General features: G+C 57.4%; 1 protein-coding gene across 1 annotated transcript; it reads right to left on the bottom strand.

Moving 5' to 3' along the window:
• Positions 1 to 15: 15 nt before the first annotated feature.
• Positions 16 to 22,225, bottom strand: SECTM1 (secreted and transmembrane 1). The gene is made up of 7 exons (XM_047831854.1): positions 22,172 to 22,225; positions 19,630 to 19,777; positions 3,121 to 3,255; positions 1,648 to 1,779; positions 1,046 to 1,357; positions 465 to 527; positions 16 to 300 (listed from the first exon to the last, which is right to left on the bottom strand). Exons 1-7 carry the CDS (start codon positions 22,223 to 22,225, stop codon positions 146 to 148), a joined length of 999 nt encoding a protein of 332 aa, XP_047687810.1. The 3' UTR covers positions 16 to 145.
• Positions 22,226 to 23,967: the final 1,742 nt, after the last annotated feature.

Raw genomic sequence — 23,967 nt, forward strand, 5'->3', positions numbered from 1 at the left:
CGAGCAGGGGTCCTGGGCCAGCAGACAGGGACGGGGGCCTGCGCCTGTCTGCCACCTCTGTGAGGTGCACGGGCTTCTGTCAACCAGATGGGTGTGGGACACGCGGGGCTCCGTTGCTGGGGGGTGAGTTTCGGTGCCGGTGGCCTCAGACCCCTGGGGACTTCAAGTACAGGGGACTGTGCCGTCGGCGCCAGGCTAACACGGTGACCACCAGGATGGCGAGGGCGACGCTGACACCGGTGACCACGAGCACCACCTGGAACTGGCGTCCGGCCCACCCCGGGCACGGCATCTGCGGGCCTGTGGGAGCGGGCGGGGACGTCACTTATTCTCCCGCCAGGAGTGCACCCTCAAGGGGGACACCACCCCTGTAGGCAGGAGGTGGCATGGGTGCCAGGCCCAGAGGGCGGGGACAGCCCCGGGGGACCCAAGGGGGCTCCCCGGGCGCAGGTAAGAACACTTACCGCAGGAAGAGGTGAGGGGTAGGACTCCTGTCTGGTTCAGGCCCTGGGCCTCTGCGCCTGATGCTGCCCCCCCAGCCCCAAGTATCAGATGAGTCCAGGAGGGGCCGGCCGGGCTGGGGGCACCGTTCCCAGCCCCCTCACCGCCCCTGTCCCCAGAGCTCAGGTGGCTGTGATCGGATCCGAGCCGGCTAGGGGTGCGGTGCCCTGCGAACTTTGAGCAACGTGAGGAGACGGAGTGGAACAGGGTTGGGGGGGCAGGGCCGGTGTTGGGAGGGGGGTGGTGGGAGAGGAGGGTCTGGTCTGGCTGGAGAAGCGGAGGGATATGGGGCCTCACCTGCTCCCTGCACAGGGCAGCCCCCCCACACCGAGCCCCCTTCAGGATCAGGGGCCCAGTGCCTTTGGGGGCAGGGGCTTGTGTTGTTTCACTTTGTTTTGTTGGAACCTTGGCCTGCCCTTCCCGGGCCGCCCCCCCCTCCCCAGCCCCGGGAAGAGAGCCGCTCCTCCCCTGAACTGCCCTCCCAAACAGGAGCACAGCCCTCCTGAAGGGGAGCACAGCCCTCCCAAACAGGAGCACAGCTCACCTAAAACGTTCAGCGTGGTGACTTTAATATTCCTCTGCAGACCTTCGAGATGCCACTTGTAACACCCAGCCTGGGCATCGCTCGCCTTCGGAATCACCAGCTGTGCCACACCTCCGCGGACCTGCAGCTGCCACTCACCCCGGCAGAAGCAGCCTGGGGGCGTCACCCTGAAGAGGGGCTGGGAATCCTCCCCAAGGGCAATCAGGTAGACGGTGACGCCCAAGAAGGGGTTGGAGATGTTGCAGGACATCACGGCCCGCTCACCCCTCGACACGGAAACCACGCCTTCGGTGCAGGAGGGGTTGTCCCAGTCTGTGAGCAGGGGACAGGTCACACGTGGGGTGGGTCACGGCTGGGCCTCAGGACGTTCCTGACCACCCTCCCTGGGGCCGGTGGGGGGCAGTCAGTGACAGGACAGGGCCCCTGGGGACACGGGAGCCCTGCTGGGGCGGAGGACACATCGAAGAGTGGGAAAACAAGTCAGGGACAAAAAACGAGGGGAGGGCCATGTGGGTGCTGAGTCACCTGGCCTGAGGCATCCCGTCCTGGCGGGGCAGATTCGGGGGGAGGGGGAGGCAGGTGTCACTGCTCTGCCGACTCACCTGAGTGTTGGGAAGTGGTGGCCCTGTGCAAGGCTGCCTCCGCGTCCCCTGGGGCCCGCCTCGGCGTCCCCAGCTCCTGGGCCAGGAGCGCGCAGTCGGCACACTCCTCTCCACAAGGAAGGTCCCCAGCTCCTGCGGGACACCCGCCCAGCCACGTTGGACCCCCAGCTGCCCCACCCCTGCCGGCGGTGCAACCAGCCCACAATCTGGGGAAGGCTGAGTCCCGGAATGAACTCACTCGTCGCCGGCCTCACCCTGCAATCTGGGTGAACTCTGACCCCGGGGGCCCCAAGTGCCAGCACAGGGCGATGAGCCAGGCCCCCCATCCCGCCACGCCAGTTCCCTCTAGGGACCGGACACACATGGACAGACAGCAGACGGTGACGCGCCGTTAACCGAGTACAACACGGCGTGGCGGGTGCCACGTGTGGGCATGTGCCCGGGGCCTCGGGTGCCCACGAGAGAGAGGGTGTGTGAGGTGGGAGTTCGTGCGAGGCAGGCACGTTCGGGGCCAGCGGGGTCCTCACAGGCCACAGTCACAGGTGTGTACCTCGTGAGGGCAGCTAGGCCAAGGGAGAGGACGAGGGAGCCAGCAGGAAACCCCCCGTGTCCCAGCGGGAGCTAGTGGGGCCTCCGCAAGCGTGTCCGTGGCGGGAACCCGACTGCAAAACCCCTGCTGTCCCCTCAGTCGTCAGAGTGCTTGCCCCAGAAGGGTTGGAAAATGCTTTCTCTCCATCTTTACAAAACCACCAAAGGGCTGCATAGACACACGCCTGTGATAAACATTCGAACAACTGGAAAGGCCCCCCCCCCCCCACCGACAGAGAGGCTGCTGGGTTGGGGGGGGAGCCCAGGTTGCAGGAATAATCACCATGCCCACATGGGGGGTTGACTCGAGGACCGTCAGGGGAACAGGGGGTGGCCGGGGACTCTGTTTCACGGGTGTGGGATGTGCCTGGGGCCCGGCATCTTTGACGAGCCCCTTCCGGTGATTTCGCCGCACAGCCCTGACCTAGGGTCGTGGGGTGGGACTCGCTGGGAGGTCCCGCAGGACCCACGGCTCCGAGTCTGCAGGGCCGCCCGTGTCCCGACAGTCTGCATTTCTAACGAGCTCCCAGGTGGTAACGGAGCTGCTGGCCCAAGGGGGGATCGGGGACCAGAGCTGGGACAGAAAATCCTCACCCCGCTGTCCCTCCTCCGGCCATAGCACTTGCCGCTCACTGAGCAGGGCGCCCTTTCCCTGGAAACTGGACAGGCTCTTGGACATCTGCCCAGTGCTCTGACGGTCGGTCGTCACTGGGCGCTGGGGCGGGCAACCACTGTGTGCTGTCCGTGGAGGCGGGGGAGGGCTTGGCTCGTCCCATTACGGCCCAGGGGCGCTCGCCTCGGGGGTAGGTCACCACCTGGGCCTGACGGAGATCTGCTCCCCCCGCCCCTGCCAGGCCCCCCAGGAGACGGGATCCTGAGACTTACTTCCATCCTGAGCACTCAGGGCGGTGGCCGGGAGGATGGGCCAGAGCATCCTGGTAACCAGGAGGAGGAAGGTCAAGGACAGCATGGCAGGCAGCACAGGGAGGCAGGGAACCTCATTGGTTCTTGGGACACTCCCTAGAGGAAGGAAAGACATGGGGTCAGAGGTCTCTCGGGCTGCAGCCTGGCCAGGGACAGACAGGGGTCCCGAGCTCCTTCGGGACCCACTGTGCCCCGATGACAGAGCCCCTGCCTGAATCTTCTCCACGCAGCCTGCCTTTCTCTGTACCCTTATCACACACGCAGTGCTGGCCACGGTCACACACGCGAGCAACACGGACAAGCCAGGAGGGAAGTCACCGGGAGACAGTCCTGCTGTCACCGTCATAATTATAACAAAATGTGCAAACCTGCCCAATCGTGTCCCTGCGGAAACGGGTGATGCCGTGGAGAGTCCCGAGACGGCTTCCGACGCCCCTGCCCTCCCCACCCTTGTGCTTTCCGTGGCTGGGTGCGGCCGCTTCCTTTTGGGAGCCCCTCAGGGGGCGTGCTCTTGTCAACAAGGGCCCAAGGAGCCCTCCTGTGGGACCGGCACATCCTCATTGGTACGCGGGGCTCACATGTCCCATCATGCCGGTGCCCACGGTGGACACTCCTGGCCTCCATCAAATGTGACCTTTTTCCTGATCAGTTTAAACTGTTTAAAAGTACTTATTTATTTAAAGGTTTTATTTTTGAGTAATCTCTACACCCGACGTGGGGCTCGAACTCACAACCCCAAGATCAAGAGTCACACGGTCCACTGGCCGAGCCAGCCGTGTGCCCCCAGTTAAAAGTATGTTAAGGGCCCGTGGGTGGCTCAGTCGGTGGAGCGTCCGACTTTGGCTCAGGTCATGATCTCACGGCTCCCGGCGTGGGGCTCACTGCTGTCAGTGCAGAGCCCGCTTCGGACTCCCGGTTTCTCTCTCTGCCCCTCTGCCGCTTGCGTTCTGTCTCTCAAAAATGAATAAACGTTAAAAAAAAAAAAGTATTTTAACATCGCTTGCCAGAGTATTTGTTGACCTTTTGATTTAAAAAAATAGACTTTCTGATTTGTCTTTGAGCGGTTTTAGGGTTATAGAGACATGGGCAGGACACGCAGAGTTCACGTGTTAGTGTCACGTGTACTTTTTACAACCAGTGAGCCAAATACTGTCTCACACTTTGCGAACTTCAGGGCCCACTCACGTGCTGAGTATGAGGTGGGTCACCCATCGTCATGACCTGTACAGAGCTGTCTCTTGGGGGGGGGACCCTGTCACTGGTGTGCCCATGGGCCCAGGGCTGGCCCGAGTTGGCTTGTCCTCCACAGAGGCAGACAAGGAGAAACAGACAGAAGGCCAGGTTGATGGACGGATGCTCCTTCTCTCTCCATCCACACAGGCCGTGGAGGCTGCTTTCAGGAAACAGGCTTGAGGGACAGCATACAGAAAAGACCACAGCAACCACACGGTTAAATTCAGACCTGCCCGCCAGGCGACCCGCCCCGAAATATCCACAGGCCCCAACTGACCAGTGGACTAGGCACAGTTACCAAAAGAGACAGAATTCCATACGTCACCATACCTCCTCACCTTCTGCCTTTATATTTATTTATTTATTTATTTATTCATTTATTTAGAGAGGGAGGGAGAGAGAGAGAGAGAGAGAGAGAGAGAGAGAGAGAGAATTCCAAGCAGGCTCCTCGCCGAGTGCAGGACACAGAGCCGGACTCAGGGCTCAATCTCACAACCACAAGATCATGACCGGAGTGGAAATCAAGAGTTGGACGCTTAAGCGACTAAGCCACCCAGGCGCCCCTCACCTTCCCCCTTTAAAAGCAGTCCCTTCCCGCTGCCTGGCGGCAGACAGCATCTCCTCTGCGGTCCTGCCCTGACCGCTGCTCCCCTGCGGCGTATGCAGGAAACTTCCATCTCCTTCATTCTGCCTCGAGTGAATTCTTCCCCCCCTTCCCGACCAGCCACCCGCTTCCAGCTGATGTTGCCCACATTTGGGGGCCCATACGGGGAGACTTTGTGCCCCCCACATTTGGGGGAACCTTGCATGAGGAGACTTTGCCGGTCCAGGACTCTCCCTGGATTTCTCAGGATTCTCTCGGGACTTTCCCCGGTGGATGGACTCTAGGTCCTTGGGGAACTGACCACCTGTGGCCGAGGCTACCCCTTGATGAGGATGCGAACCCCCAGAGGAACCAACCGGACCTCCCCCACCTTGCCTGAAAGGGAGAAGGGTTTCCTTTTGCCCTTTGGAGGGAACTTTCCCTTCCTCTCCTGGTTCTTTTAGGCCTTTGGCAGCCTGATCCTAAGACGGCCCAGACAACCGAAGGCCTCAGGGCAGCGGGGGAGGGGGCCCTAAGTGGTCTGAAGGTCTGAGGGCGAACGAGCCGACCTGCCCGGGCCCGCGAGGGCAAAGGGCCGCTTCCTCTGCTTTCTCACTCTGTCCCACAGGTCTGTTGCCAAAGTCCAGCACAACTGGCAGCTCGCCCAGGGAGAACCCACGCGCGTCACGGACTCGGTGGGAACTCTTTGCTGACGCTCAGCCGCCACCTGGGCCTGTGCGCACGCCTGTTCCCGGGTCTCTGAGCCGTGCGTCCTCCCCTCGTTTTCCCAACCGGTCCTGGCCGAACGGTGCCCGGGCCTCCCCGTTGCCGGGAGACGCCCCGACAGGCAGTGGTGCACCTCTGCTGTGCCCCCTTCCGAGGTGGGGTGCCTCCAGAAGACTCGCTCGCCTCGTATGGGCCCCGTGCTTTCCCGGGTCGGCAGATGCCTTGACCGAAATCACGAGTTGGGGCTCCATTCCCTTTGGCGGGACCCCCCTTCGGAAGAGGCAGCCAGTCTTTCCCGCCGTGGGACCCCCTCTCTTTCTTCGGACTCACCCTCGGGCCGTGTTCTTAAAGACGGGAACACATGTGCCCCCAACGTCGGGGGGAGAAACATCTCATCGTTTTGCTCCCTGGCCTCAGTGCAAACTCCCAGATGAAGAGGTGCGGCCCCTCCACGGAGCTCCTTCTTATAATGCTATTTTCCAGCTTGTCCTCCTTTGCCAGAACTCCTCCAAATGGTTGGAAGCCCCATACATGCCTTCACGGCACTGTCCCCAAACTCCGACCTCCACAAAAACCGTAGAATGTGTCTTGCTTGCCTTCTTGGCCCCAAATCAGCTCCTCCTCCCACCCTCCCTGTCAAGGGGTGAAGACCACCCCCTTCAGACTTCCCCACCGGTGCCCCAGGTAAAAACTGACAAGGGGGAGCAAACTGGTTGACTTTTAAGTGGACGCAGGTGGAACTCAGTTCAGTATTTAAACTAATTTTGTTGGTTTAATTAAGATAGAGCATGTCTTTAGAGTTATCAGCATTAAATATGAAACATTTATTCTACCAAGGTTTACTTGGGTCAAGTACGTCTATGCTATCTCCAACACAATTTGTCAGCAAGCAGATGACCGAAAATGATGATTAGTTTTGTCTGTCTCAAAGTTTTCATGGGTAATTGTGTTTTGTGTTTTTGTGTTTTTGTTTTTAATTTTTTTTAATGCTTATTTATTTTTGAGAGAGAGAGAGAGAGAGAGAGCATGAGCACGAGCAGGGGAGGGGCAGAGAGAGAGGGAGACACAGAAGCTGAAGCAGGCTCCAGGCTCTGAGCTGTCAGCACAGAGCCCGACATGGGGCTCGAACCCACGAACGGCGAGATCATGACCTGAGCCGAAGTCAGACACTCAACCAACTGAGCGACCCAGGTGCCCCCATGGGTAACTGTCAAGATAACTTTCAAAGTCTTTGGCAGTCTGAACGTTTTCAAGTTTTGTTTGGATGCTAAATTGGATTGAATTCATTGGACATCTAGGTCTTTTCCAAATAGGACAAAGTGCGAAAGCATTGATTACTGAACAGAAGATTTATCTGCTTTTGACTTATTGCAAAGAAACTAAGGATATTCGGGTCTGTTGGAAAACATGCTTTGTGCTTAAATGTATCCATAAATTTGTCATCTGAGGAATTCTGGTGTAACAGTTCACAATTGGTTGCTATTTAGTTTTCACTGGAGACTAAGGTTTCTAAGAGTGCAGAATTCTGCTAAATGTAATTAAGACTCACGGAAACAAGGGAAACAACTGTGTATGTAGGAAAGTAGGAGCCATGTAAGAAAGATCTAAGGAATGGAAGTACATTTTTGTTGAAGGTAAAAGGTAATTTTGTCCTAAATGAGACCGGTTGTTTGGAGGGAAACGTCTTGGGACAAAATCTGAATACGGAAGAAAAGTTGTAGAAGGTTCATGAAGGGAAATCCTTGGAAAGGAATTTTATGTGTGGTCAGGATGGACCAAGGTTGAAATGAATGGATTTTAAAACTCCACTGCTATTCTGCTTTCTGGTGAAAAGACCAAGTTTCCTTGGATTGTTGGTCTGTTCTTGACAACAAAATGTAAACAACATTGTTTTCTCTTTATCTGCCCGGAAAACCAAAGTTTCTAGTTTTGTCTTTATCAGGTCTTTGCTGATCTGTAATCCTAGTTAGCCTTGTTTGGCATTTTATGTTCTGGTAGAGGGTCATCACTTGATATTCTGATTATTGAAATGTTATGTGTCACAGAAATAACTGACTTTTCTCATGAGTTACATCATGATGAACCTCATATCAGATGGTTAACAATGTCCATTTCTGAGTGTTGTCTTTTACAGCTGTTGTTCTGATGCTCTTACAAAACACATTTCGTCTTCAAGGAGATTCATAAAAAGGGCTTTTGACAAACACAGGTAGTCAATATCTTTCATGAAACTTGAACGGGGTTAAGAGTTTCCAGAACTAAAAAGCCGCATTCAAACGGAATAAGAATTAGAAATATGGGACTAAATGAGCTGAAGAAGATGATTATGGTTTTCTGACCCTTATTGGAAACATTGCTGGTTCTCTAATGTTTGTTCTTCTAGATTAAAGGAACCTTCTCCTAAGATACTTATGACTTACAGAAAGGTGATAAAATATTCATTTGTGAACAGACTGAGGCATTTAACTTTTCTGTCTACCTGAACCCTCTGAAACTCAGAAACTCTCAGTGAGCATTCTTTCTTCCTTGGCACTTATAATCTTTGCAGAGGTTTGAGAAGATTCTGGTCTCCTTGTGACAGGACACCACTGGGAACACTGGCTGTTTTACCAAGGCTTTGACTGGAACGTCATATTTGAGAGTGACATTCATAGACTCACATATGACCAAAGAGCTCTAAGGAACTAAGGTGGGCTTTATGAAACATGGAGCCATCAAGCCCCTTGGAAATGTTGGCCAGACGCCTGCTGACACAGTTCCCAGCAGCCTCGCCAGCTGAGTAAAGAAGGTCACTCCTGGAAGGTGCAGGAACCTCAGGATACTTTGGGGACCTCATGGAGAGGAATCTGCCCAAATCTTCAGGGATTGCAGGCAGGTCTGATGGCAAGTATTTGGCTTGGCTTCTGGCCTGGAGAGGCTACCAAGAGTTCAATCTAGACTCCTTATGAAAGGTTCCGGCAAAGCAGGTTTTAAGAGATCTATACGATCAACCCCTATTCTTGCTGAGCTTATGTAAACGATTAGACCCAGTTTGTTAAAACTGGACTTGTTTTTCTAACGAATCCGTCTCCCGCAGGACAGAAAGCCACTCAGGCCGTCCGGACAGGGCCCCATCAGGCTCTCCTGACCACCCCGTCAGCGGTAACATTCCACGGCTTCTCCCCACGGGCCCATCTTCCCAGAATCAAGACGGCCTTGGCCCCAGACGAGGAAGAGCTCCTGCCAGGTCCAGCCCGGAGCTGGGTGGAGATCTCTGCCTCTTCACACCTGAGCCTCGAGGCCCATGAATCTGGCCCACTGCCAATCCTCATTCCCTGGCAGTCAGTCATCCTGTGATATTATCTCAGAAAACTCCCCGAATGCTTTCATCTCGAAACTCTCACGACTTCTCCCTCCCAATTCCAAGACTTCATTCTCGACCTTTTCTTCAGGGTGACCTCTCTGAATTTTGCTGGGTCAGAAATCGGAACTTACCTGGAGCCGCTCCCCCCTTGATGTCCTGCTCTCACAAGACAATCCTCACCCCTTCTGGGACCGTGTAACACCAGGATGGTTTTCCTGGAAACAAATCTGTTCATGGCTTCTTTCCTTCTTAGGACTCCTAATTACTGGTCCCCCTCTCGTCAGTCTCTTTGTGAAACTGGTCTCTTCTAGAATCCAGCAATTCCATATACGAACATATAGTTCAACAGCCCACAGCATCGGAGGGTCCCCTCCCCCACATCCCACGGGCCTGGCCGCCTAACCGCCCATCAGCACATCATATAACACCACGCTCTGGTCTATAACTGCGCCAACCCCTGACGCGGAGACAAGTGTAGGTGGGGACATCTCTCTGCCCCTTGCTCAGCAGGAAGAAGCGGCTGAGGATGCGACGGCCACCCATGTGCAAAGATCTGTCACTGCCGATGTGTCTGGAGGGAATGTGGAGGTCGCTTTCAGGAAAGAGCCTTGAGGGGTGGGATGCAGAAAGGGCCGTGGCGACTGCCTGGCTGAATTCAGACCTGCCCGCCAGGCGACCCCCCCGAAACATCCACAGGCCCTAACTGACCGACGGGCTACTTACAGCCAGACACAGTTACCGAAAGAGGGAGAATCCCGTGTGTCACCACACCTCCTCATCTTCCCCTTTTAAAAGCGGCCCCCTCCCACCGCCTGGCGCCTGGCGGCAGACAGGCCTCACCTCTGCAGTCCTGCCCTGCCTGCCGCTCCCCTGCGGCGTATTCACTAAACCTCCATCTCCTTCGTTCCGCCTCCGGTGAATTCTTTCCACCCGCTTCCGCCGACCCACCTTTGCGGACCCCCATCCGACACCCCGTTCAGACACCGCACTGGGGAGGGTCCCGTCGAGTGTGATGTGTCGGCAACAACAAAGCCCCCTGCCCTTAAGTCCCGGCGCTCTGGTCTCCGGTGAGCAGGAGCCCGTGCCAAGCCCAGAGCGGCCTCTGTGAGGACACGGACCCCGAGTCTCCTGGACGGAGGGTTTTGGCTAATGTGCTGTAGGGGCCTGGCATCTTACGAATGTTCTGGTAGCCATGTTCCTAAGTTTCACAAATTAGAGGCAACCGCTCAACACCCAACGGGCAGTGTCCTGTCCGTGGCGGGCATTGGTTTAACGTAACAGCGTTCAGGGCCCAGAACTGCCCGTGGTCCTCGCACACCGTTCTCACCTCCGGTGCAGGCCGTGCCAGAAGGCTCACACCCGGCTCTGACCTGGACCTTGACCCTGATCTGCACCTTCAGCCCCACGTTCTGCGTCCCCTTCCCCAGCCCCCGGGCATCGCTCCCTGGCTCTTTGATGCACTGTTTTGCCCCTCTGTGCATCCCTCACACGTAGAGAAGCTTTATTTCCGTGCTTTCTGACGGTTCAACAGGCTACGGTTTCTGGTGGCTGGGCCCCAGCCCCGGGACAGTAGGGGTGTGGCTCCCTGGGAGCCGGGTCCTGCAGGCCTCACCAGGAGAGGTCCCTTTCCAGGCGGCCTGGGTGCGGGCTGGTGCTGCCTCTCTGGCTACCTGCGTGTGATTTTTCCAAACTTATTTCCAGCTTGACTTCCGTGGCGAGAAGGGCTTCTCTTCAAGTCATCACACACACACCACGTTGGAAAGCAAGGGCAAGTGGCAGAGAGAAGGTGAGGAAGAAAGAACCCCTGAAAGACTCGCCCCGGGAGGAGCCGTGGTGTCTCCGAGCCCATCATCCGCGTGTGCTCTCGTGCGTGTACGAGCACACACACACACGACTTCGCGTAGGCGGAATCCTGTTGGGGGAGATCCTCCCTCATAGACGGCCCCGGCCCCGGCCCTCCCTCCCCGACCCCCCTCTCACTGTGGGGACCGGGTGAATGGCGGCCCCCAAAAGTCACGTCCGCCCACAACCTGTGAACGTGACCTCGTTTGGATATAGGGTCTCTGCAGAGCTAATTGCGTAGGATGAGAGCACACTGGAGTCGGGTGAGCTCTGAATCCAGTATGATTCGTGTCCTCAGAAGATGAGGAAAATCTGGACAGAGACAGAGACACGCAGGGAGAACACAGCAGGACGACGGGGGCAGAGACGAGTGTAGCCACTGGCCCAGGAACTCCCGAGCCACCAGAAGCTGGAAGAGACCAGGAAGGATCCTCGACCGGAGCCCAGGAGGGAGTGTGGGTTTTGGGTTTCCGATCTCCAGCACTGTGAGAAAATAAACTTGTGTTGTCTCGAACCCCCAGTTCGTAGTCCTTTGTTACTGATGAGGGAAACGAAGACAAGAGGAAGGTGGCCAGAATTAAATCTCCTTACAGCCACCGATCCCTGAGACACACAGCGTGTGCCCTTGCTCCAGAAGCTCGAGGCTGCCCTAGTGCCTTAACGTTTATGTTTCATTAAACACTAACAGTAACCTTAACAGTAGCCCCGCAAGGTCCCGAAAGCCTTGCTCCAAATTCTTGGAGGACAGACGCTATCCCTACCCACCCCCCACCCCCCCCCGCCCCGCCCCGATTAAAAACTGTAGAATCAGTCACTCCTCACAACCCAATGCAGCTCTTTCTGTCCACGGGTCCTGTCCCCGTGCTTCAGTAAAACCACCTTTTTGCACCAAAGATGTCTCAAGAATTCTTTCTTAGCCATTCGCTCTCGAACCCCAAACTTCCACGCTTCATAATTTCACCATCACGGTCGCCCCAGGACACTCCCACTGTCCCCTGCCCCAAGCCCGCAGCCGCACACGCCCTGCTTTCTCCTGATCCCGACAATCCTGCACAAACCAGGGTGCGGGGGGAGCGTGTGGGGCCATGTCCATTACTCTGCATCTGGGTCTCACCCAGCAGGGCCCTTTGGGGAGGCCTCGGCTCACGCTCCCCCAGGCCCCCGCCCTGGATTTCAGGGCTCTGTGAGGCACACCCCCCACCCCACCCCCGCTGGGGCCCCTGCTGCCGGGACCACCCCAGCCCGGCTCCGCTCTGGGTTTCCGTGGTGCCCCCACCTTAGCAAACTCTGCCCATCTCCCTTGGGGTCTTCTCTTTATGCGTTTGCAAGACTTGTGTTTTAAGGAAACAAACTGTCATCTGTGAGGCAAAGGTGCTCCTGCTCGATTATTTCTCCCTTGGTTATTTCTGGAATAACAGGACGCCACACGTTTATGTCATTCTGTCCTTTCCTTGAAAGCTTCGAGGTTTCATTTACAAAGTGTTGTCTGGGGGCGCCTGGGTGGCTCAGTCAGTTAAGCGTCTGATTTCGGCTCAGGTCATGATCTCACGGTTCATGGGTTCGAGCCCCACATCGGGCTCTGTGCTGGCAGCTCGGAGCCTGGAGCCTGCTTCGGATTCTGTGTCTCCCTCTCTCTCTGCCTCTTCCCTATTCACGCTCTTGCTCTCAAAAATAAATAAACGTTAAAAAAAATTTAAGTGTTATCTGTTTGAAGTGTCCTCTTACAGAGGCTTCCCAGGTGGGGGGAATCCATGGATGGCTAAACTGGACTGACCTCCATGTTTGAATCATGAATCATCTCAAAGCCATTTTGCAAGTGACACGTGACTGGGTCCAACTCTGCTTTCTTGCAGGACAGTGGGCTGTGCCCGAGGCGTCCATTGAGGGGCACACCCGTCTTCTCCATCCAGCATCTGCCTTCGGGCCACGACACTACCAACCCACAAGTTTCTGGGTGCTTTGTCAGCTGATGTCACGCTGGGAGGTGGTTTCTGTCCTGCTCTCTCTGTATTTTTCCTTACGGGTCTGTCCCCCACAAGTCCATTAGCATAACGTGATCAGCTGTCTTCTTGGAACTAGAATTTGTTGATGGGTGCATAAGGGTGGCCGTCCCAAACCTGCCCGAATCTGCTCTGCATAATGTGACAGACGTGGAGATTTCACCACTGGAAACTATCCAGGGGCAGTCCTTTCTTGGTTTTGCTGCCCGTCAGCAGTCAGCAATCGTGGTGATCAGGCTAGAACAGCTCATTACCATCACACGTTGCTTGTGTGAATGGAAGGTTTTAGAAAGAGGTGTCGAAACTTCGCATGCTGGGGCTTTTTCCAGGCACCTCAGATAAGATCTGCGAAAGTTTTTCCCAAGTATTTTTTTTTTTTAACGTTTATTTACTTTTGGGAGAGACAAAGAGAGCGTGAGCGAGGGAGGGGCAGAGAGGGAGACACAGAATGGGAAGCAGGCTCCAGGCTCTGAGCTGTCGGCACAGAGCCCACTCGGGGCTCCATGATCTGTGAGATCAGGACCTGAGCTGACAACTTTACCGCCTGAGCCCCCCCAGGCGGCCCCCTAGTAATTTTACAAAATAACTTTTCTTGAATTGCAGAACACAAATTTTCCTTCTTTTTCCTTCCCCTCCACCCGACACGGATTTTCTTAAATTAGGAGACACAAAATGGTGCCCAATGGCCCATGGGCGTGCTTGCTGGTCCCGGTGGTCTGTCCGGGTCCCCTAGCCAGAGCCCTCTGTGTCTCCCGAGGGAGACCTCTGCCTGGGTCCTGTCTGATCCCTGACACCAGGCTGCGCCACAGGGCGCCAGCAGAAGAGTCACCCCGTGTTGTGTGGCCTCTGGCCCAAGCTTGCAGGAAGCCTCAGGCCCCCAGGGTTTCCATCTTTAACTACAGTCCGTGGAGACTGGGCTTCCCTCCCAGTGGCCTCCGGACGATCCCCTGGCCTCAGGGGACACCACGTTTGCCTCTCGGCCATCGGTGGACCCACACGGCTCTCTGCTGCCACTGGCTGACGTCAGCATGGGCTTTAGTGCCCACCCTTCCCTGGTGCTCCTTGTGGGTCGGGGTCCCTGTCTTGGGGGTGGGAGGCGGCAGGCCGTGCTCTCCTCTGGCTGCAGGTGAGAGGACGCACTCCAGGGGAGGACAGCTCCTCGATCCCGGCTCCGACCCCGCAGGGATAAGTGAAGGCGCACCCGAGCTAGCGGGCAGGTGTCCTGAATGCAGCGTGGACGATTCACACGGAACCAGTCCCAGAATACGGAAGCCAGCGCCAAGTTTTGGCGGCTGAGCAAGCAGCAGGGTCTCCCGTTGGTGGCCTGGTGGTCACCCGATGTCCGGAGCACAGACATGGCGCTGAGCCCTCTGTCCAGACGTGCATTTGCGTCCACCACGCTCCTCAAGCGTGACTGCAGCACTTAGCAGGAAAGGCAGGAGGTGCCCAAGGGTCTGCAGTAGCCGGGAGGAGACCCTTCCCCTCGAAACCTTCCTCACCACACGTCTTCCTGACTCTTGTCGGGGTTTATCCTTCCCAATACGTTTACGGCCACGTTTCGAGTTTTAAGAAAACTCCCTGGGATGCTGACTGAGAATAAGTAAATAACTTCTTTCACAATCCTGCACCTTGCAGGGCCTCCCTCCACGCAGAACCAGGGCCACCCAGCCCGGCTAAGCCGCCGCCTCCGCGGGGTCTTCTGTGATGTCACCCCGGCACCCCGTGACACCCCCACCCCCACGCACACGCACACGCAGGCCCACACGGGCCCACACACCCCCTCTGCGGTTCCCTCAGGTCCTCGGACGTGCTCTGCACACTGGAGGTGCTCAGTCCCCGTGGGCCTGAGCGGCCTGCCCCCGGCCTCCCTTCTGGTCCTCGCTTGGACCGGGTGACGTGGAGAGGGGGTCACCTCGACAAAGGCATGTTCGTGTAAAACGTGCTGCCTGCCACACCGGACTTTGGAAGGGAGTGGGCATGTTGACAAGCAAAAGGAAAGTGAAAGGCAGGCGGCCGTCCCGGTCACGTGAGCCGGCTGGGGTGGGGGGTGGTCACCTCCCGCCCCCAGGGCACGGCCTCCTGGGGACATGGGGAGCAGCCCCTGCCTGGCCACCCTGGGAAGCACCGAGGGAAGCCCACCAGCCAGGGCCGCCCCGCCAGCCTCTGCCGGTTTTAGTGCACCTCGTACTCTCCAATCCTAACAATCATCTTACATTGACTAATTTTAAAACCTTATCTATTTTAGCCTCACCTTGAGAAACACACATCATCATTAGGTGTGCTATTTACACATGTGTTTTCTAATCACAATTAACCGGTTACAAGACAAGCCAGGAAGCATCACGGATTCCTACCAGCACCTGGCGTCCTCTGTTGTGTCCTCCGGGGAGGCTGGAGCTTGTGCCCCCAGAGGGCAAGGCTCCCAGATGGGCACTGGCTGGGGCTCCAGGCTTCTCTTCCTGGGGCCCAGCCCCCGCTCCTGTGACCTGTGACCCCTCCCCCAGGCTCTGAGGGCCCTCCCCTCACCCGCAGTCACCTCTCAGCCACTCTTCACACTCTCCTTTTGCTGGGAGAGGTCCTGACTCTCCATGAAATCCCCTGGTTCCAGGCAGGGGAGAAGGGGACACGTGGGCTGCACCCCTTTTCACCTCCAAACTGTGCCCACCTTGGCTGGTGTCATGTCCTCTGTCACAACCCCTGTGGCGCTGGGTGGCAGTGTCTGAGCCAGCCCAGATGTCGCTGTGACAGTCTGTGGGTCAACACATGAGACAGACCAGGCCCCTCCTGGTGAAGAAGAAGACACAGTGCCTGCTTCGCTCCCAAGGCCTTTGTCCCTGAGCTGGTGCTGGACTTGAGCTGGGGCAGTCTCATCTGCTACTGAGGCAGGCAGGGGGTCATCTAGGCCGTGACTGTCCTGAGCAGTCCCCTCAATGACCCCCCGATCCCCACCCCCAGTGACACTCAGAGCCAGGTTTCTACCTGGGAGCACGTTGGAGCCACCAGAGGGTCAAAAATAATCATCAGTACCCAGGCCTGCCCTACGGGTCCTGGGTTATTGGTCTAAGAGGGCTTGGGCCTGGGAGCAGAGCTGAGGGGCTGGGGGAGACCAGTTGGGCAAGGCTGGGCTGTGGGTGGTCTGCGTGCTCCGGGCTGAGAACAGCTGCTTAGGGCACCTCCAATCCCTGGCGGGAAAGAGCGTGGACTGGAAGAGGAGGCGGCTTCCCGCTAGGCCGGGGCTACGTGTCAGCGAGTGTCGTTCAGAACGAGAGGGCCTGTCCTCCCCGCTCCCACCCCCAGTCCAGGCCAGGTGCCTCGAGGGTCAGGGTCCTTCAATGGTGCAGAGCGATCCCTCGAGTGGCTGCAGAGCTCTGCTGGGCCCTGACACCAGGGGACAGAGCCGGGGGATCAGGAGCCCTCCAGCTTTGGGGCAGACCTCCAGGACCATGGACAAGTCTTAATACACTCCAACTAAATCTGAAAAACACAGACACAAACTTCCACCTTATAGGAGCACGGGAAAACCTGCCAGAAAAGAGCCGGACTAGGGACGCCCGGCTGGCTCAGTTGGTAGAGCTGCAACTATTACACTCAGGGCCGTGAGTTCGAGCCCCGTGTTGGGTGTGGAGCCGATTTAAGAAAAAGAAAAGAGGGGCGCCTGGGTGGCTCAGTCGGTTACGTGTCCTACTTCGGCTCAGGTCATGATCTCGCGATCTGTGAGTTCGAGCCCCGCGTCGGGCTCTGTGCTGACAGCTCAGAGCCTGGAGCCTGTTTCCGATTCTGTGTCTCCCTCTCTCTCTGACCCTCCCCCGTTCGTGCTGTGTCTCTCTCTGTCTCAAAAATAAATAAACGTTAAAAAAAATTTTTTTTTAAGAAAAGAAAAGAAAAAAAGAGCTGGACCGGAGAGGGGGGAAGCTTCCATTGTTCTCTTGCACGTCCTGCCACCCTGAACCTTCTGGGGTCCCACAGCTGTCCTGGGCCCCACCTGACTTGTTCTACTGATCATCGCCCCTTCCTTTCGGACCTGGGCATAGATCTGAGCCAGGCTCAAGGCACGGATGCCAACGCTGAACCTCAGGCTTATCTGTGAGGACAGTGCCCGTCTCGGCTGCCTACCCTCAGAACAGTCCAGCGGTCAGAGGGCAGGGCAGGGAGCCGGGTCTGGCAGGCAGGGGTCCCCCTCGCCGTTCGTTGTACCGCTGCACCCCTCCCGGCACTCCTGCTCCGGGGAATCCCGTCTTTACTGGGAGGTCAGGGGTCATCTGAGTGCGGTTTGGATGTGCTTCTGGGGACTTTGCACTTCAGGCCACGATCACAGCGGGCTGCTCTCTGGGCACAGAGCCAAAGGCAGCAGAGGCCCCACAGAACGCTGTTGCTTTTTTTTTTTTTTTATGTTTATTTATTTTTTGAAAGAGAGAGAAAGAGAGCACCAGCTGGGAGGGGCACAGAGAGAGAGGAAGACAGAGGATCCAAAGCGGGCTCTGTGCTGACAGCAGAGAGCCAGAAGGGGGGCTTGAACTCATGAACTGCAAGATCGTGACCTGAGCCGAAGTCGGACGCTTAACCTACTGAACAATGCCATTTCTAACTCCTGCCCCCTGGTATGCTGGCTCTGCTCGTTTGTCCACTCGTGTGAGGAGCGGAGCCCAGGCCTGGCCATCTCTGGACAACAGCCCTTACCCAGAGCGAGAGCGGCACCCCGGCCAGCAAAACTCACCACCGGGGAGGCCATCTGGGCCTCCAGGCCTCAGTGACCGGGTCCTGGAGGCCCCCGAGGGCAGCCGCAGTCCCTGGGCCGAGCTCCTCCTGCCCAGTGGTGGCTGCGCCCTCTTCCTCCGGCCCCTGACTGACCCCACCCCCGGTGGCCGTTGTGCATTTGGTTGCAAGAGCAGCCAGGCCCGGGTTTCGTGGCATCGGTGGTGCCGCCCCGTGCGCAGCAACGTTCGGTTGTTCCGGGGAATTTATCCGGAGAAACTTCTCCCTGGTGAGACAGGCAGCTCTCTGGGCTTGCCAGGCACAATACGGACCCCCCGTCACACTTGAACCTCGGATACGCAACCCCCCATTTTGGAGTATGTGTTCCATGCAATATTTGGGACGTGCTTACACGTAAAAAAAAGGACTCATTTTCTGAAATCAAATGTGGCAGCCCCACTCGCTCTGCCCGAGCCCTCTCACCTGCCACCACCGTGGCGAAGGACAGAAAACCGGAGAGAGAGGGTGACAGGGAAGGAGACTGGGAAGGAGACAGGGAAGGGGGCGGACGCTTGGCGTGGTGCAGGGAGACTGGGTGTGGGGCCCGGGGCCGACAGACGTGGCCTCACGGCGGCACCTACGTACTGACACAGGAGTCACAGCACCGGTGTCCGCGGGGCCCCTTCCAGGAATGATTCACAGGCTCAAGAGCTATCCGCACTTAGGAGTCACTGACGCGATTTGGAAAACGCCTGCTTCTGTCAGCAACTCGTCCCCCTTTGGGACGAGGGGAACTGGGAGCCGGGTCTGTTGGCGGGCCGGGTGCACGGGGGCCCCCCGCTCCCGCAGCGCCTAATAGCGGCTGCTGTCGCTCTCTCCCCAGCTGCGGGGGTGCAGTGACCCCTGCACGTACTTTGGTGTCTGTGCACAATGCTGACCTGGCCAGCCTTTCACCAACACTGCAAGGGAGGTGACTAAGCATCTGGGGAGACGCGGGGGGGGGGGGAGGGGATCCCCCCCCCCCGCAGCCAGAGCTGGGGGGGGAGGGAGTGCCCGGGGCCAGGTGCTTCTGCCGGCATCATGGTCCTTGCAGCCGTGGCCGGGAGGGGTCCCCAGCCGGGCAGTAAAGTCCTGCAAGCCCGGGGGCTAGGCTGGCAAACACTTCCCACCTCCCCTCTGCTTGGCTGTCTCCCGCCGGGCTCACAAGACACCTGTGCCAAGAAGCCTCGTCCCCACCACCAGCCCAGTGAGACACCGCCCTGACTGCAGGGGCCAGAAGCACGTGTGCCCCCACCCACTCCGTCACCGTCCCCAGGGTCCCCAGGGACAGGAGGGCCTCTCAGGGGCTCTGGGTCCTCTAGCCACAGGTCTGGAAAGTGGTTTTCGGCCGCAGGTTATTAACCAGCAGGGGGTGAGGCACCGCATAGAGCTTGCCGCTGTGGCCAAACCACACGTGTGTGCGGGGGGTGGGCTTGCAGAGGGACCGCTAGAAAACTCACCCCGGGGAACAGGCTCATCTCTGGGCTTCTGGGGCACAACATCGCCTCTTGGGCAAGGAAGTCTTAGGCGGTGGCTCTTTTCTGTTTTACTGCTGTGCGTGCGAACGTGTGTGGGTATCATGGGCGCGTGAGTCCATGAGCGTGAGTGCACACACGTGTAAGTGTGAGTCTGGGGGAGCACGAGTGCCACCCTGCCGGGCCTGGGCGTGAATGGGGCAGGGGGAGGAGGATGTTCTGTCCCGAGGCAGTGGACACCCGCGACCGGACTCCCTGCTCCCTCAAAAGCTCAGCCTGGGGGTGCCCCGCAGGGAGGCGGTCCCACGGTGACCTGTAGCCCCCCTCCTCTCTCCCCCTGTGCCGCACCCTTTGCCCCCGGCTGCCTGGCCCACAGACTGTGGCAGGACGCTCGGGGCCACCTGTCTGTGGGTGAGGGTCCCGGCGCCCCGCGCTCCCGGATCCCCATCCCCCAGTGCGTCCATCCCGACACGTATTCCGTACCCTCCACCGCGGAAGTGCACCCCGCGTCCTCGCCCCGGCTCTCCGAGCCCTTACCTGCACCCCGGCTCCCTGCGCAGGCGGCCGCTCCTGTGTGCACAGAGCCAGAGGAGAGTCGCCGGCCCGGCGGCTGAGGGCGAGGGTGGAGCCGGCGGGGGTGGGGAGGAGGCTGCCCCAATGGGGCTCCGGGATCCACACCCAGGGCCTAGAAAGGGAAAGAAACGTCTAATTAGGGGAAGTCACTGTGGAGCCGGGAACTGCCCCAAATTCACAGAAAGTGTTTACGACCTGCTTGGTGGTCATTTATTCTACCTTTATTAGAAAGCACTTCACTAGCCGGTCATTCTAAAGAAAACAGGAAACCGGCAGGAAGCCTCTTCCAAGAAAGCGAATCCCGAAGTTCCAGGAAAGCGAATCCTGAAGTTCTCTGCGCTCAAGCTCAAGTCTGGTCACCGCTCCTTGGAGCTGGTGGGTCCATCCCCTGCACGGATCAGGGACCCCACGATCCTCACCTGGGCGCACAGGCACACACGCACACGCACGCACACGCACGCACACGCACAGGCACCTGTGTTCGCTGAGAATCCACAGGAGCTCGTCAAGCCTGCAAGTTGGCTCAAATGCAAGTTGGTCCCTCGGGGCTGGGGTTGCAGGCAGGGGCAGGGGTAGGAGCGAGCAGGGGCAGGGGCACCGGGCAGCTCAGTGGTTGAGCATCCCACTGCAGCTCGGGTCATGGTCTCACAGTTTGTGGGTTCGAGCCCCGCATCCTGGAGCCTGCTTCCGATTCTGTGTCTCCCTCTCTCTCTGCCCCTCCCCTGCTCGCTCTCTATCTCTCTCTCACAAATAAACATACAAAAAATTAAATTAAGCAAAAAAACCTGCACACAAGTGTTCATAGCAGCGTTATTCATACCAGCCAAGAGGTAAAAAATCCAAATGTCCATCAGCTGATGACTGGATAAACAGTGTGGTGTATCCACAATGGAATATTATTCAGCCATAAAAAAAGAACAAAGATGGGGTGCCTGGGTGGCTCAGTCGGTTAAGCTTCCGACTTCAGCTCAGGTCATGATCTTGCGGTTTGTGAGTTCGAGCCCCATGTCGGGCTCTGTGCTGACAGCTCATAGCCTGGAGCCTGCTTCGGATTATGTGTCTCCCTCTCTCTCTGCCCCTCCCCCCTACTCACGCTCTGTCTCTGTCTCTCTCAAAAACAAATAAAAACGTTAAAAATGTTTTGAAAAAAAAAAGAAAAAAAAAAGTTTTGAAAAAAGGGGCACCTGGGTGGCTCAGTCGGTTGAGCACCCGACTTTGGCTCAGGTCATGATCTCACAGTTCGTGAGTTCGAGCCCCGCGTCGGGCTCTGTGCTGACGGCTCGGAGCCCGGAGCCTGCTTGGGATTCTGCGTCTCCCTCTCTCTCTGCCCCTTCCCTGCTCGTGCTCTGTCTCCCTCTGTCTCTCAAAAATGAAGAAACATTAAAAAAAATTACAAAAAGAGAAAATAAGTAAACACTTTTAAAAAAAGAGCAGTGAGCGGGAGCAGTGGCCGCCCTTTATTAGCCTTTGAGCAGAAGGAGGCCCTCCTCCCGGGTCTGTCCACTGAGGGTCTGGCAGTGCCCGGGACACACGGCCGGGGCCTGTGTCAGCCATGCCCACAGACAAGCGGAGCCCCACAGACAAGCTTTGGAAGCAGGGGCTACCCGTTTCTCACGCACAAATGGCTTCGGTGGTTATAAAACTCACCGTGGTAAACGTCTCCCCTTAACTCTTGGAAAATGGGAACAAGGAGGCACGTGTGAGGGTTGCCGTGATGTCAAGCGGCGCAGGTGTTAGCTTGCCCTTCCACTCTAGGGGACTCTGTTCTGTCTTGGACTTTGGCCGGCGGGCGCCGCACCAGCTTTCCAAGGCTGGCCGGCCGGCGCCCGGCTCCAGTCAATACAGACCCAGCGGCGGTCGCTGGCCCCTCGCCCGCGCCCGGCGGCTCCCTGCCCGTGTGCGGATCCGGCCTGCGGCCGGTCCCTGTCCTGTGAGCTCACACCTGGGGCGGGCACGCGCTCCAAAGGAGGGACTCTGCCTGGTGGGTGGGAGGGCTCAGAGCTGGGCATCGGTGCAGGAAGACCGCACGAAGGTCAGGGTAACACGCACCCTCCGTGGAGGGGTTCAGAGGCCACAGGCTCTGGCACCCACCCAAAGGCCAGTGAAGCACCTGGGACCTAAACTCCTCCTGCCCCCTCCTCTGTGCCCGCCCCACCGCCTCCCATGCACTGCCCCCGGGCCTGGAGGCAGGGCTTGTCCCGAGGCCACCTCCCAAGCCACCCTTCCCTCCCCTCACATCCAGCCCGCCCCCCCCCCCCCCCCCCCCCCCCCCCCGGGTCCCTGGGATCAGCAGGGGCTCCTGGGCGGGGGCTTGTGGCCAACGAGTGCCTGGGGCATGGGACTGTGCGGAGGGGAGGGGAGGAGGGTTCCACTCCATGAGGGGCCCGAGCGTCAGCTGGGGGCTGAGTCTCTTGTCCGCATGCGATGGGGAATCTGATGTAAACGTGCACCCTGGTGACACACGTATGTATCTTGAAAGTCAGTGAGTTTGTTCTGGAAGTCGTACAGAAGCCTCACAAAACCGCTCAGATGTGCAGTGGTGGGAGCCGGTGTATCTCATGGCGACTCCTGCTTTGTCCCCCGGAGGTGATGCTCACGGACACGTCCTCCTCGCTGCCTGGAGGCCTTCTGTGTGTACAGACACTCACACGTATCCGACGTGTGTCTGCTTCCCAGTTCTGTACAATCCTGGGATCCCGCCTGAGAAGGGCGCTCGGCCCCTTCCTTCTCCCTTTTCTCCTTCCCTGCCCCAACCCCCCGTGTCTCCGAATCACTCTTCTGCTGCGTTACGGGGTGTGTGCAGTTTCACTTCCTTTGGGTTCCTGGAATTTCTGGTTTCAGTTCTGATTTCCTACCTAGCCAAGCACGCTGCCACGGCTTGCTCTGAGACTCTCGCTGGGCTGGCTCTGTCTGCTCCCAGCTGGCGACCTCACTCCAGCTTCCGTCTCCACTCTCAGGGCTCATCCCTCCTTGAACCTTGTTGCGGTTTGGTGCAGGCTCCACTGATCGATGGCTGTGAACGCCTCGTGTGTCCTCGAGAGGCACGTGGATTCCCTGACAGTGCCCCTCATGCCAAGGCGGTCAGTGGGGAAGCGTCACCTCTCAGGTGCTTGCCGTTTGGACCGGCTTGAGCTGCCCGTCGTTGAGAGGGAGGGGCTGGAATCCCTCCCTGTGACGGGGCCCGTCCATTTCCCTGCAGGTCTAGCAATCTTGAGTCGTACGTCGGAAAGCCATATTATTAGATGCCTTCAGATCTTAACTTGATATTCTTCCTGGTAAGTTGAGCCTTTCATTGGCGACCCTTTTCACCCTGATCATCGATTTACTTCAGAGTCTGTTTTGTCTGATATCAGTGCAGCGACACCAACTCTCTTTGGTTAGAATATCCCCGGTCTTTTCCGGACTTTTCCTTTCAGCCGCTGTGTGTCCACAAGCTTTAGACGCGTCTCTTGTACGCAGACGGAGTCCCCACTTGTATCCGCGCTGCCTCTCGGCCAGCGTGCCCGGCTGCTCTCTCTCCCAGCGCCGCGGCTCTTTGCATCAGCCCTTTCTTTTTTCCTTACCCGAGATTGTTGCTTGCTTCTTTGTTGTTTTCTTGTTCTCCTTGGTATAATTTAATCCAATTCTAATGTATCTGTTTTACAAAATTTTAAAGTTTGGGGCGCCTGGGTGGCGCAGTCGGTTAAGCGTCCGACTTCAGCCAGGTCACGATCTCGCGGTCCGTGAGTTCGAGCCCCGCGTCAGGCTCTGGGCTGATGGCTCAGAGCCTGGAGCCTGTTTCTGATTCTGTGTCTCCCTCTCTCTCTGCCCCTCCCCCGTTCATGCTCTGTCTCTCTCTGTCCCAAAAAATGAATAAACATTGAAAAAAAAATTTAAAAAAAAAATTAAAAAAAGAAAATTTTAAAGTTTTAAGATGTAAGACTATGGGGCGCCTGGGTGGCTCAGTCGGTTAAGCATCCGACTCTTGGTTTCGGCTCAGGTCATGAACTCACGGATCGTGGGTTTGAGCCCTGCACGGGGCCCTGGGCGCTGACAGCTTGGAGCCTGCTTGGGATTCTCTTTCTCCCTCTGTCTCTGCCCCTCCCCTGCTCATGCTCTGTGTGTCTCTCAAAAAATAAATAAACTTTAAAAATTTTTTAAAAATAAAATGTAAGACTAAGTGTAAATTTTTTTTAAATTTTTTTAATGTTTATTTATTTTTGAGACAGAGAGAGACAGAGCATGAGCAGGGAAGGGGCAAAGAGAGAGGGAGACACAGAATGTGAAGCAGGCTCCAGGCTCTGAGCTGTCAGCACAGAGCCC

This window comes from Prionailurus viverrinus, chromosome E1, assembly GCF_022837055.1.
Source record: "Prionailurus viverrinus isolate Anna chromosome E1, UM_Priviv_1.0, whole genome shotgun sequence".
NCBI lineage: Eukaryota > Metazoa > Chordata > Mammalia > Carnivora > Felidae > Prionailurus > Prionailurus viverrinus.